The 13,473-nt window shown below is 41.7% G+C and overlaps 1 protein-coding gene across 6 annotated transcripts in view; it reads right to left on the bottom strand.

Moving 5' to 3' along the window:
- The window catches only part of SMG7 (SMG7 nonsense mediated mRNA decay factor), a 52,775-nt gene that overhangs the window by 28,684 nt on the left and 10,618 nt on the right, over positions 1 to 13,473 (bottom strand). For all 6 annotated transcript variants that reach the window (XM_075760528.1, XM_075760527.1, XM_075760532.1 and 3 more), the window contains 3 exons: positions 2,683 to 2,714; positions 1,301 to 1,418; positions 182 to 314 (listed from right to left, as the gene is read on the bottom strand). In XM_075760528.1, the coding sequence (XP_075616643.1) occupies positions 182 to 314; positions 1,301 to 1,418; positions 2,683 to 2,714 (283 nt within the window). The remainder of the gene's footprint in view (positions 1 to 181; positions 315 to 1,300; positions 1,419 to 2,682; positions 2,715 to 13,473) is intronic.

The raw sequence follows: 13,473 nt of genomic DNA, 5'->3' as shown, positions 1-13,473 counted from the left end.
ATACTAGTTCTTCGTGCTGGTATGATATCAGAATTCATCTCTCATGAGCAGCTGCTGGAGCAGCACAGGCCTGACAGCTGAAGCTTTGTAAAGGACCCACACACAAGCAGTATAACGCTGAAGCACGCTTGCTTCCAGACTATGCAAATATACCACAGCCAACACATCTTTTGCAACTCACCTGTGTGTAGAAGCCACTAGCTGCCTCTAAGAACAGAGAAAGGTTCGCCTGAACTTCGCTCCGATTTGGATTTGCTCTATTTTTCGCCTGACCCTGTAGCGTCGTGATTTGATTTTTAAAGGCATGATTCCAACTGAAAACAAAATAAGCGTTTTCCTTTTTTTACTCTGGAACTGTCAATGCAGACAGCATAAGCAACAGGAAAGAACCGTTTAATTACATAGCATCAGACATGAAAATGAAGTATATTCAAACTCAGGCAACATTTAGATTACCAATAATGTTAAATACGGAAGAATTACCTTTCCCCACCTCTCATAACTAGAGAAACCAATCCTGATACTGTAGAGCTAACAGTGTAACAGCATTAATATTTGCTTGTAACTGTTTTGTTTTAGGCAGCATAGCGTGCTCTTCTGAAAACAGGACGTGGGGGATAGAAATTTGAGTTAAAAATCATTCAGCATCTGGAGGCATGGACAGGACAACTCAGCCAGCCTACTCATCTGGCTTCCCTCAAGAGTGCCGGAAGAGCCACATGCTTCCGTTAACTAAACCTGTTACAACCCATGTCTGCATCTTAAGTAACAGGCAATAGACTCGGGGCACGCAGAAAACCCAGCAGGATCTTCCCCTGATACTGGGGTGCTCATGGCACATTAAGAAAAGGTTTCTCCTGATATTCCTCCCCCTGCCCAGCCCTACCTCAGAGGGCTTAACATGACAGTCTTTGGCAGCTACTCAACTCCTGTTAGACCTTGCTCAAAGCTCCAGGTGACACCAGGCAAATTTCCTCCTTTCTGGAAACCCCAAGCTTCAGCGCTTCCCTGACAGCACAGAAAATTGATGTTTCTTAGCTCTCTCCCTTCCATCTTGCTCACCAAAACCCTCTCCTGCATGATATGGCTGTTACTAATGGCCAGAGGTAAAATACTAACCTAACTGAATGCTCTTCATCAACTGCAGTGCATTCTCATGTTTCACCCACAGCACAGCTCTCACTTTAAAGAAAATAAGATAACCATTTCATAGGACACAATTGCTTTTCTGTAAGTCTCGGGGTCTCCTGCTCATCCGCCCAGATCACAAATGTATGTACAAATTTATTGAGATACTTACAGGTCCTGCTCCACTTTTTTATCTAAAGCATATTCCAAATCGGTCACTAGCATTTTCTGATATAAGTCCTGTAAAGCCTGTCTGGATGTCCAGACTTCTGCTGGACCCAGCTTCGAATCTGAGCAACAAAAAGAAAAAAACAAAGATACAACAGTTTTTGTAATACTCAGACTTACAGAGTTAGTCTAACTGATTTTTCACTCACCTCCCAAATGAAAGAACACAGCACAGTGTAAGATATCCAATGCCCAACACCTGCTTTTCTCACAGATTCATCAGAACAGTGAAATACAAGAACTACAGATGGATTGGGGATTGACTGATCACTGATTAACTGATCAGTCTCCTACAACATCATAACTAGAGATGAGCAAAGTCAGCAGCTGGCAAGTTAAAAAAAAAAAACAGACAGAAGGAGGTGATTCTCCACAAGTCATTAAGTTGCAGAACTTCTTTGCCACTGGATGAATTTAGAAAAATTTCCAGAGTAGCCTGAAAAATTAGCAGAAAAGAAATCCATCAAGGGACACTAAACAGGACAGTCCCTGGAGCCAATGCTGTTGGTATTTAGGAGAACATTATGGGCAAGTACTGCTGCATGCTTGCCATTTTCTAACTCTTTAGTAGCCATCTGCTTTCCATCACAGAGAGCGAATGCAAACACTGCTCCCTGCTATCTCAAGTTACAGAGTCCAATTTCCCATGCCTTGTAAAATCACCTGAGCTGGGGCAGTGAGAGCACAAGGGATGGGCCTCACCCCAGGGAAACCGTTCCGCTGATGGTGTAGCTACTCCTGCTGGGTCAGACGGATCCAGACAGTTAAAATGTTCCTACGGGGACTAAACCAACCTGCTATGTGTACTACACCAAGGTGGTAAGCAAGGCTGCGCATCGGTTCATTACGCAAGCTGCTTGTACTGTGTGGCTGATACGTTACCATAAACCATTTCGATTTTCCATAAATACATACAGCTTAAAACATAGCTTGTAGCATTTTATAGCATCCACAGGCTGCACTTTCCTAACATGTGGTAGCGTTCAGATCAATGTTTCCATCACCCACATTTCTCAAAACCATTTAGATCCTTTTGCCGATCCCAAGAGCAGCAGTTCCTGAGGTAGTCTGGACAGGAATCTCTGGGAGAGGAGTAGGGGCATAACCTCCAAATGCTTTAAAACAGCAATGTTTTAAAATACATGTATTTTAGATGTAGGAGAGAGGGGCACAGTTGTTTAAAATGCTCTGTATATACAGAGGAAAACCTTTATCATAACGTCACACACTTTCCAGAGAATTCTTAGGAATGATAAGCATAAGGAACATAAAAGGAAAACAAAACCAGGAACCAAGTATAGATCAACTGTAAATACAGGCAATTACCTGTCATGTCAGCCTTCAGGACTTCTGCCTGCCTGTAAGAAAGTAATAAAACAATAAATTAGAAACAGACTGATAAAAATAGTTGAATTATGCTAAAGCACATTCATGCAAGAGTGAGCAGAGAAAGTGGGGCCAGCTCCGTAGAGGCTGCGTACAACCTACACTGCTATAGTTTACCCCATGCAGTATGGATTTGAGCTACTGTTGTTCCACAGTATGATTTCTTCTAATTCATACCATAACAAAAGTCAGCTGTTCACTTTTCCCTGCTTAGTTTAAGTCTCTTTCAGAAAAAAGACAAACTAAAAAACGCTTACACTGTATTTTAAGCTTTACCTGGCAGCAGTGTCTTGCCAACATTAGTGATACCTGCTTACCTGTAACTGGGAATTTGGTATTAACTTTAAGTTGTCATACATGAAATCCAGTAGCCACCACAGTCAGAGCAAAGCAAATTCCCGTTGGTGCCAGCCAGCACATTGCTACAGCCCTCCTGCCCCTCTGTGCTGCACTAGCTTTCCTTAAGGACAGGTAATAAAGACTATGGCTTCCCCAATTACCTTTCTTCCTTGCACTGCCTCCCTAAAGTCATGGTTTGATCAGGTTTTTCTTGAAAAGAAAGAACACACAGAAAGAATGGCCACTACAGGTGACCAGCTATCGCTCCTTTGCTCTGCAAATCCCCACTGCTGGTGGAAGCTGGCAAATAGTTTCTCAAACAGAGCAACACCAGGACACAGTCCTCATTAAATAAATATTTACGAATGGCCATCAATGGCTGGATGGAGCTGGCAATCGAGATGCTACAGCTAAGCACTGTGTAAGCGGTACATAAAAGAGACGGGCAGCACTGCTGGTCTGCCTGACCGACACAGAATTAACACGGGGCAGGACACAAGGCTGCCTCGTTTGGCTGGGGTTTGGTGGAACACGTCCCTTTCCTTTTGTAACACTCAAATGTTTACATATCTTTGCAAAGAGCACAAGCTTTCCATACCAGACCTGGAATCCTCCTAGCTTATGAAATACCCACTTCCACCTGCCTCCCTCAGCAAAAAACCCCAAACCACTAACTAGATGAAGGTCGCACCGTGACTAACATGAAAGTCAGATGCCAGCTTGGGAAAGAACTGAGAGCCAGGAGAAAGCACCACCTAATCCCTAAAGAGGCTTCAGAAACAAGCATATACTCTCTCTTCCCAATGTGAAGTTGTGGTGACTGTAAAAACAGTTTTTCAGGTTGTTCTGGGTTCTACCTACTGGTCACAAATTATAGGGAAGGTTTTGAGATCCACATCAGGATTAAAAAGATATCATAATAGTGCCATTGCTTCACTAGGAAGATTCACAAAGCCCCTTCACAAAATTTATATTTCTTAAATGTAAGAATTACCTATAGCAACTCACCATAGTCACCAGCATGTACCATCCAAGAAGCAATACGATGCTCTAAGGGCTTTAATTAAGAAGTTAAGAACATCTTAACTGGAGCCAGAGTAAATCTGTACATTCCTCACCTGCTTCACAAATTTAAACTATGAAAAAGATATGGGTTTTTTAATTTTCTTTCTTTCAAGAAGGTTTTAATACATTTTTTCAACTCCTAACAACAGGGTACACTGGAAGACGAGATAACCTATTATTACCGACAGAGAAGCAAGGAAAATTTTAGATATTGTGTCACGAGAAAGCTGAAAGCCCAAAGAAACACGCGTGCCTCATCCACGTGGACATAAGAAAAGGCACCTCAGCGATGCTCTCCCCATCGCTGCAGCTAGCAGGATGGGAAAGAGCAGATCTTTTCCCACACACAGCTACAAAGAGCCAACGAAGGACAACAATCTCCTCTGCCTGCTGCGCCTCAGGAGCCTCTGCGACGCTGACCTGCAAGTCTAGTCAAGCAAAGAAAGCTGAGCAAATTCTGCAATGCTATGACTTGGCAGCTAGAAATGCCACTGCTCAGAGGGAAAAGCTGAGTTGCTCAGGTGCTGAAGTCTCTCTTTTTTGAACGGCCAGCCAAGTTAATACAGGTTGGCTCACGCTTTAAACACCTGCCAGTTGTGCAAACTTTTTCTTTGAGCTGAGAACACGCTCTGCCTCGCCAAAGCCATGAATCCTACCAAGAGGCTCAGTCTGAGCAGGACATGCAGTGCTGCTCCGGCAAATACGAGCCCAAAATTCCCCTCCAGGCAAAAAGGCTCTGCCCTTTAAAAGACAAGAACAGCTCCTCTGAAAATTACTTGTGCAGAACTACCTTCCACTATATTAAGTACTAATCTTTTAAGGGGGAAATAGAAATAGCACCACTATAAAGGCTTTCTTTTCATGAAGTTTTGACCAGCTGTTGCCTGGAGAATTTAGATGGAGAGCCTCAACTCTTACACCAGTGCAACTGCTGACAGATGCTCTGTAAATGCCCTAACAATGTGGGCAGACCTGAACTTTCAAAAAAAAAAAAATTGTAACATCTTTTTTGGAAGACAATACTCACAGGCTCACAGAACGAGCGCCTTCAGTGTCGATCTCTTCACTAGCTGTAAAGTAAACTGCCTTTTATATTTTATAAGCTTGCAACAAGCTACACTGAGGGGATTATCACTATAATTTTTAGTAAAATGTATAGAAGTTATTTCAATACTTCCTAGGGGCAAAAGGAATTAGTAAAGCAGGTCTAACCTTTGCATGCTCTGTTTCTCATTTCCACCTAAACCCAACTCTTATTTAAAATGACTGCATCTACCATAGCTAAGCCAGGATAAGAGAGGGCAGTCTGGTTAGCAAACTTGTTCTGCATCAGGGGCAAACTAATACCATGTCGAGAGAAAAGATGCGTTGCCTGTTCCTTGGAGAGGCTTTACTGGAGAGCCTTTGCTGGTGCTCAGAGACTCCTAGTGGGCACAAATTGGAGTTCACTGATAACAGCAAGAGTTTCTGATGGCTCCTCATATCGTCAAGCATCTTTTAACAAGCCTTTTCATCCATAGATTTTCTTGCACAGCCTCATATTGAATTTTATTAGAATGACTCATTCTGATGCAAAAATATATTGCCTGCCAGCAAACTTGGTACAACTTGCTTACACATTTTATCATTTCAAGAACATTCTCAAGTGCCTCCTTGCCCAGCTGGCCTCAGCGGTTCAGTCTTCAAGTCAAGTTTCCCTGAGTTTGTTGGTCCAAAGCCAAATAAACATAAACTATAGTTCAAAAATTATATTTCAAGCATCTCTGTTAGATGATATATCATCCTGATATATTGTGATAGCTATTCTTTATCATTTCCTAACCAAATATAAATACAGCCCATGCTTTAGTTCAACTCAAAACTCAAATACAAAGGCTTTCCACTCAATTCAGTGAGATAGTTTGACAGCTAAAGGAATTTTCATTTTATTCAAATACTTGAAAAGTCTCAAAACTTTAGAAGACAGTAATCAGGACTTTCTTTTGAAGTTCTGAAAGCATAACATATATGAAAATTTAAGTACCCACAAACAGCAAAGGAAACTTCTTCTCTTAAGAACTTGGCAGTATCTAAAGTCCAGTTTTGCTGTAACTCAGGGGAACTCAGATACTACGTTTAGCCTGGAATGAACCACCAGATTTAGCAAAGGAAGACAAAGACAGGCACATTTTGATTTTCCATTTTCAAGTTTTTACCATTCTTGATCAATTAAGTTTTCCCTAAGCAGAAAAAGAAAACAAGTTGTTCCTCTTAAGCTGGTACACACTACAGAAAGGAAGCCCCACAAATATCAGGACATCTCTACCATATACGTTTTCAAGTGTTTAAACCATCACATCGAGAGGCCGAAAGGTACATCGAAAGATCACATAGTCCCACTTACGCTTTTACACCAGGACAAGTTTGCTTAATTCGCTCATAAAATCCTACAAAAAAAAAGATCATACAACCTCCCTGGTTAACTATTCTATTGCTCACTGATAGTCCAGAAGGTTGTTTTTTTTCCTGAAACGCCAACCCAAGCCCTCCCCGCAGCACACCCAGCTGCCATGCAGAGCTCTGGATCACTGCCCTTGTACACAGCCACTTGGAAAACCAAAGGCTTAAATCCATACTCTGAACCATCAGTTCTCTCTCACAGGCTAAAACATTGACCCTCATAAATTAAGTTTTCTAATCCTCTTATTGCCACCTGACTTCGAACTCCATTCACATGTCTCTAAAGATGGATCTATTTTACTGTTGCCCTTCAAACAGCTCATCTCTGTTTCAATATGTATTCTTCAGTTCTGTTATAATTCAAAGCATGCCTAGTAACAACTTTTCAGTTCTGCATATACCACATCTGTAAGAGGGCAATATCAGTTCCACAGAAGCACAGTTTTGCTAACAAGCTTCATTATCAAGCACAGAAAAGCAAATAAAATTAAGCCCAAGTTTTCAAAGCAGCAGTCTTGTGTTACCCAGCTAACATCTGTTACTTGAGAAAGTCCAACAGGTCAAAGTCAAGCTTCACTTACACCACGCTCCTCTCATTTACACAGCGAGGATGAGCCAGGCATGATCTGCTATGGCACAACAGTTCTACAAAAACCATGGAAAAACCTCGAGCTCACAAAAAACCAACCACTGAACACAACACACTGCTTTCCACCATGCCTAAAGGGGAACTCCACTCGGTTTTCCCCTGGCAGCCCTGAAGCATCAGCAGCTGTATCAGTTCCCTTACCAAATCTCAGTAGCATAAACCCCCTGATAAGGAATTGAGGATTTAGAGTACTAAAATGGGTAATGGGTAACGAGTCCAGGCAGCTGGGCTGAATAAAAGCAATCAGAATCCAATCACTTGTTCTGTGAATACTCTACAAACTAAAAAAACATATTAAATGGTCACAGTAGTTTCACTTCAAGCAGGAATTTATATTCCTGCACTTCTCTTCCCCAGAGGTACGTGCAGAAAGTGTACAATGAAAACTGCCCGCAGCCTAGCAAGCCTCAGCAGGAGGTGACTGATCCAAAGGCTCAAAGGCACAGCCAGAAGGTTTTCCTTCTCCTGAAAGGGAATAAGAAGATATAGAATGTATATAGAATAAACGTACAAAGTCTTTTATTTTGGATAGGGAAGGTAAATTCCTATGCTAGCATACTAAAAAGAAAGTCAAATACACTTAACACTTAAAACAAATTGTTATTATTCTATTTTAATCATTCCAATACGTGGCAAGGCTCAAATCCAGAAAGAGCTGGGTCTGACCTTGATTTTACTTATTTATTTCTGTATAGACTTTACATACTCACTTGCACATCAGATATGTACAGTTTAACAACTTTTTTTAAGTAGTTTTAGCTTTATTGAACAAGTCCTTAACGTTTCAAACTTGCAAGTGTTGCCACCTAATTTAAATGACCGTAGTTTTCATAAAGTGCTAGAATCACTTGCTTCGGGAGCAAGGTAGGTTTTGGTGATGTCAGCTCTTAATGACGTAGCAAGAGATCTTTGGGCGGTGAGTCATCGAGTTAAATGCTCCATGTGCCTTTTACACTGAAAGGGCAGTCACAGATACAGCAATGAAAAACACCTTTAACAGTACCACCTTATTGTCAATTTTACATGTTAACTAGTTTAAAGCTTATTATTCCTGTTACAGGCAGCTGAAGTCAGGGTACAGCTAATTTCTTTGACCAGTGGTTTTATCAGATTATAGCTGTAAACTAAAGCCACACAAAGAATTAATTCAGCATCAGTGTAACCGTGCAAGTAGAAAAACCACCTCTGCAAGCAGATACTAAAGCCAAAGCAATCACCACCTGAATCCAAACCCTCTCCACAGGGAATTCTGCTCTATTACCTTCTTGTCCCCACCTCAGCTGAGAGGGATGGTGAGAAATGAGGACACAGAATAGGATTTTTTTTTTAATCCCACCTTCCCCCTTTCTCCTAGTACAGGCTCTATTAGAAGCAAGTCATAATAATCATCCTCAAAAACCAACTACCAAAAGCAACTCTTTCCAAGTTTGATCAGAACTGACAATCCTCCTCCCTGGATAAGAGTAAAAGTACCCTCGCAGTCAGCTTCATTCAAACTCATTTTTCTCCTCCAGTTTCATGGAAGTCAGTTCCTTTGTCTCAAAATTTGAAAAAGATGTGCCCAACAGGTAAAAGCTACCTTAAGGGAAGTTTATACGTGCTTACTCTCTGATTTAATCTACAGGAGGGAAATACAAGTCTCCTACCCTGCTGAGGCTTGTAGCGTTAAACTGTCTCCACCGAAGTCTCCACTCTCCCTCTCGTTACAGCCTAGAGCTCATGTCAAGCACAGGAGCGAGTCTGAGCCTTGTTGGAAGAGCAGCGCTGCAAACATGAGTTAAATGCCTCAGAAACGGGATCTGGTCTGTAGGCAGTCATTCAGGATCGGCAATATGCCTGTGTCTATTCCTTAGAGTTTTAAAATTTAAGTCAAGAGATTAACCTGCAAACTACAATCAATTCACACAAAAATAGCTTGGAATAAATGTACAGTATTAAGACTACCTCAGGAAAGCTCAACTGTGTTTTCCATAGGCATTGGTTTGTAAAGGTATTTTTAAAATACTCACTATGCTGTTCTTTAACTTTCATCTTGACCTACTACTTATCTGTAATTTTACTGGAGCCATTAGGGAAAAAAACCTAACCTCCATATGGATGTTGGCCATGAAAGAAAAGCACAAGAATTCCAGTCACCTTTACTCCGTTTACCTTCTAGGAGCCGACAGCGTAGCTCCGCGGGTGCTGAAAGTGCTTTCAATGCGGAAAAATTAAGAGCAAATTAACAAAGGATTAAAAATTATTTAATAACTATAAAAAAGGCACACTCAGGAAAGAACAAATGGATACTTAGTATGCATGGCACTTCAAGACATGGATGTCCTCATATTTTAAAGAATACCTTTAAATGAAAGTTTCTAATAGGAAACAGTCAACAAATACGCTTATGGAATACTCTGTTTCCTTAGTATCCATACAGAAACACATTTACTGTATGTTGTCAGCCAATATCACCTTTGCAGTTGACATGAGAACAAGTCAATGGCAAAATGTTTAACGTAGACTACATAATCTGTGTATCTCCTTAAACTTTACACTACCCATTGCTTCAGTTTTTAACAACTAGCTTGACTAATCTTAAAGGTACGAAGGCACAAAAACTTCTTCAAGCTTGTCTTGCAATCCACTCAAGCATTGACAGCCTGCTCCCTTGAAAAGGTACAGATCTCAGAGAGAAATCATAAAGCTCTGTTCGCTCACTGCCCACACGAAACAACTTTTGGTAAGCACACAGAAGAGTTGTTAGTTCTTACAACTACGGTGCTAAGCGGGATGTAAGAGTTTGCATCTGAACCACCTTACTTCCCACAGCAATTCCCCCAAGGTTTTGAGACTGAGCAAGGAAAAGCAACGGAATTACTTCTGAAACAAACAAAAAAAAAAACAAAACAAAAAATCCCAACAAATTATGCCCTTGTAATATTACTATCTTTTGCTCTTTCAAATCCACCATGATTAGAGTGCACAGAATATCAAGTTTCAGTTTTGATAAATAGTAACACCAGTACTCATTTGTTACATACACAGTTCCTGACTTGGTAAAAACTTAAGGACTGGAAACATCAGATAATAGATGTTAAAATAAGTGAATATTATTTAACTTCTTTAAACAGCTTTTGCATTATAAAAACCATGTCCAGAATTATGGAAAATGCAGAAATCTGAGCATCGAGATCTGGTTCAGATAGACACCATCACATCAGCTCCAGAAAGTTATGCTGTTTAGGTCAGCCTCGCAGAAGCCAGATCAGCTAAGGTCAGGCAGCACATGCCTACCCTCCCTGGACATTGTACAGGATCTCCCAGGCAAGCGTACAGCATTCAATTCAAGGGCTGGTAATTACACAGTCAGTTTAGTGCCGCACACTTGCGACACGGATAAAATCTGCCCTCGTGCCTGCCTGTGGAGGTGGAGAGCAGAGCGCCTGCAGCTAGGACCTGGTTACAAAGGTGACACGCGTTTCCCCTTGGAAAGTCCACCCCGCTTTGCACGAAGAGGGCAATACCTGCAGCCCTCTACGTCCGGACTGTCAGCTCGAGCAGTTTCCTGCTGCCTCTAGCCTCCACTAATAGCTTGGGATGTAAAACCGAGACAGCTCGCTGAGGTTCAGTGTTCTCTGTGGACCCCCTTCTGATCCTCACACTGAGCCAAGCTGAAAACCACTCACGCGGACGTAAGAATTACCATTAAAGACAACTCAGTTATTGGGAATTCAAGACGCTGTCTTCCTTGCTAAGCAGCAGATGGAGAAAGAGCAAATATATTAGACATCACCATCAGAGGTAGCAAAAATAAAGCGCAAGTAACCCCTCATACTGTGCCTGTAGTAAGTCAACTACAACGGAGACAGTGGAGCTCCGCATTTTGAACATGTGCTCTCCAAGCACTAATACTGAGATCTATGCCCAGATAGTCAAGACCTTCAAAAACGTAAGGCCTAAAGCAAAATTATCGATATTTAAATTATTCATTGTGGTCATTCAACAACTGTATGAAGCTGGTTTTTGCCCTACCCCATTCATTTTATAAACTCACAATTACATAAACATCACACAAAACACATATCTATGCACAAATGTGACATACCCAGCAGTTTTAAAATAGCTTTTCATAATTAAGAGATTTTTCAGTGTGAAAGGACACTGCATGGTTTAGACAAGCCATGACAAATAACTCAGATTACATCCGAGTATGGTCCTAATTGCAAGCTGCACCTTAAAAATTATTTTCAATTCTCCACCTTGAAACTAAATGCGCTCTGAAAGCGCAGCAATGGCACGAAGGCTGAACACCAGTCAGGGAGAGTTATATCGTCCATTTATGATAATTAAATGGGTACTCAGTGCATCATTGCCAATAGTTTACAGGAGTCTCATTACCTGCTCCCCGTACTCTATCAGAAACACACAGGCAACGCTGCTCTGAAAAATACTTACTTTCCAACGAGAGAATATTTGAGTAATTTTTCCTGAAAAAATATGGAAGTAAGAAGGAGGCGGAATCCTCTAACACCACAACTTTAATGCAGCTCTATCAAATACAGTAATTTCTAATGGAAAGGGAGAGCATGATCTTTACGTTCTCGCCTCAAACAACACAACCAGCAATATTTACTAAGTATTTCAACAAAAGCATGAATGTGACGCAAGGTACCAAGGATACCCGTTTGAGCTGCACGGAGCTATGGGAAGGAGAGCTTGTTACTGAAGCTCAGATTCAGCTTCTGGTTTATCAGCACACAACTCTCCCATACTCCTCTCCTGTTGGGTCTCTAAAGTTCAGGAGCAGCGCATCCAGATGGGCTATCAGCTACAAAACCTGAGAGTCCACCACCAAAACACATGTACTCCTGGAACATATAAAAGTTACTCTGTGTTCAGCTGAAGGAAAAGCCTACGATCAATCCAACCAGCTCAGATCTAGCACATTTTATTAGCTCAGGAGCGAAGCAGCATGCATACGCTACTACGAGAACGGCTCCTCTCTAGGAAGGGTGCAGCTTGAAGCTTTTGAGCCCTGTTGAACACAAACGAGCCTGGAGGAAAACCAACTTGGCTGAAGTGGTGCAGCTCACTCAGCCGAGTCCAGCTGACCTCTGCAGCTCTGCTCACAGCAGGTCCAAACTGCCTCCCAACACAGACGCTGCGGCCATTGCCCCGCGGAGCGCTATCAGGTACTGGCAGTTAACCAGTAACCTACCTTTCCTGTTTTAAAAACTAATGAATTGGTATGGGGCAAGTGTCTGAGCAAGTTTATAACTTCCAAGGTTAATCCTGCTTTTGGGGATTAAACATTTTTAAAAAGATAATTTTATTTCAAATTTAAATCTCAATACCTTAGCTGCAGAACTAAAAAGGACTGTTTTAAAAGAAGTTCGCATGATTTTCAGCCAACTACAAATCAGTATCTGAGTTAGGAATAACGTATGGAAAATTTTTTGGGTTTAGCACATCTTTACTGAACATAAACCCAAACGCAGTTTTCCAGACTGCAGTCTCCCTGTCAAGAGTCAGGTCAGACTTGTTCTCATTACATTCATTCTACCTTCTGCAACAGCTGAGGAACAGGCTGCCTAGCAATGGACTAACACATCCAGCCTGAAGATCAAATCTTAAGGCTGGAAAGGACCTCGAAAGCTTATGTAGCCCATTCCCTCACTCTGATGTTATTCCTAACAAACATTTGCCTTGCTTGTTTTCAAAGTCCTCCAGAGGCAGACACCTCCATACCCCAAAGCAGCCCATCCCAGCCACCTTGCTAAACCATTTCCGCATGGCACTACATCTTGCCTTAAAGAACTGCGGTATGCCTTGGGTTCACCCACTCCGGCTCCTTCCTCCCACCAAATCCCTCAGCAAACATCACCAGCCTTGCTCAAACCACCACTACCTTCATAAGGTGGTGAGGAGGCAGGGATCATCCTCACCTGGTTAGACTGAGAAGACATTTTATGAATCTTGACCACATATTAAGCAAGGAGGGACGATGCTGGGAAAAGATTCAGCATGTGACTACACAATTACCGGTTATTAACTCAACACTCGTGCATTACTCAGGTTGCACAAGCCAACTCAGCCCTGGCATTTCACTTTGCAACCACAACAGCTTGGATCTCGTCATCAAATGTTTTGTATAGTATATCAGCATGTCCAAAACAAATTTTAAAATAGAATAATTTTGGCACTGTATTTCAGCATTTTACAATAAAGCATGGAAACTACATGAATCATGCTGCTCT

Source organism: Balearica regulorum, chromosome 8 (genome assembly GCF_011004875.1).
Source record: "Balearica regulorum gibbericeps isolate bBalReg1 chromosome 8, bBalReg1.pri, whole genome shotgun sequence".
NCBI classification, from domain to species: Eukaryota; Metazoa; Chordata; class Aves; order Gruiformes; family Gruidae; genus Balearica; species Balearica regulorum.
This window is presented reverse-complemented; position numbering and strand designations above follow the sequence as displayed.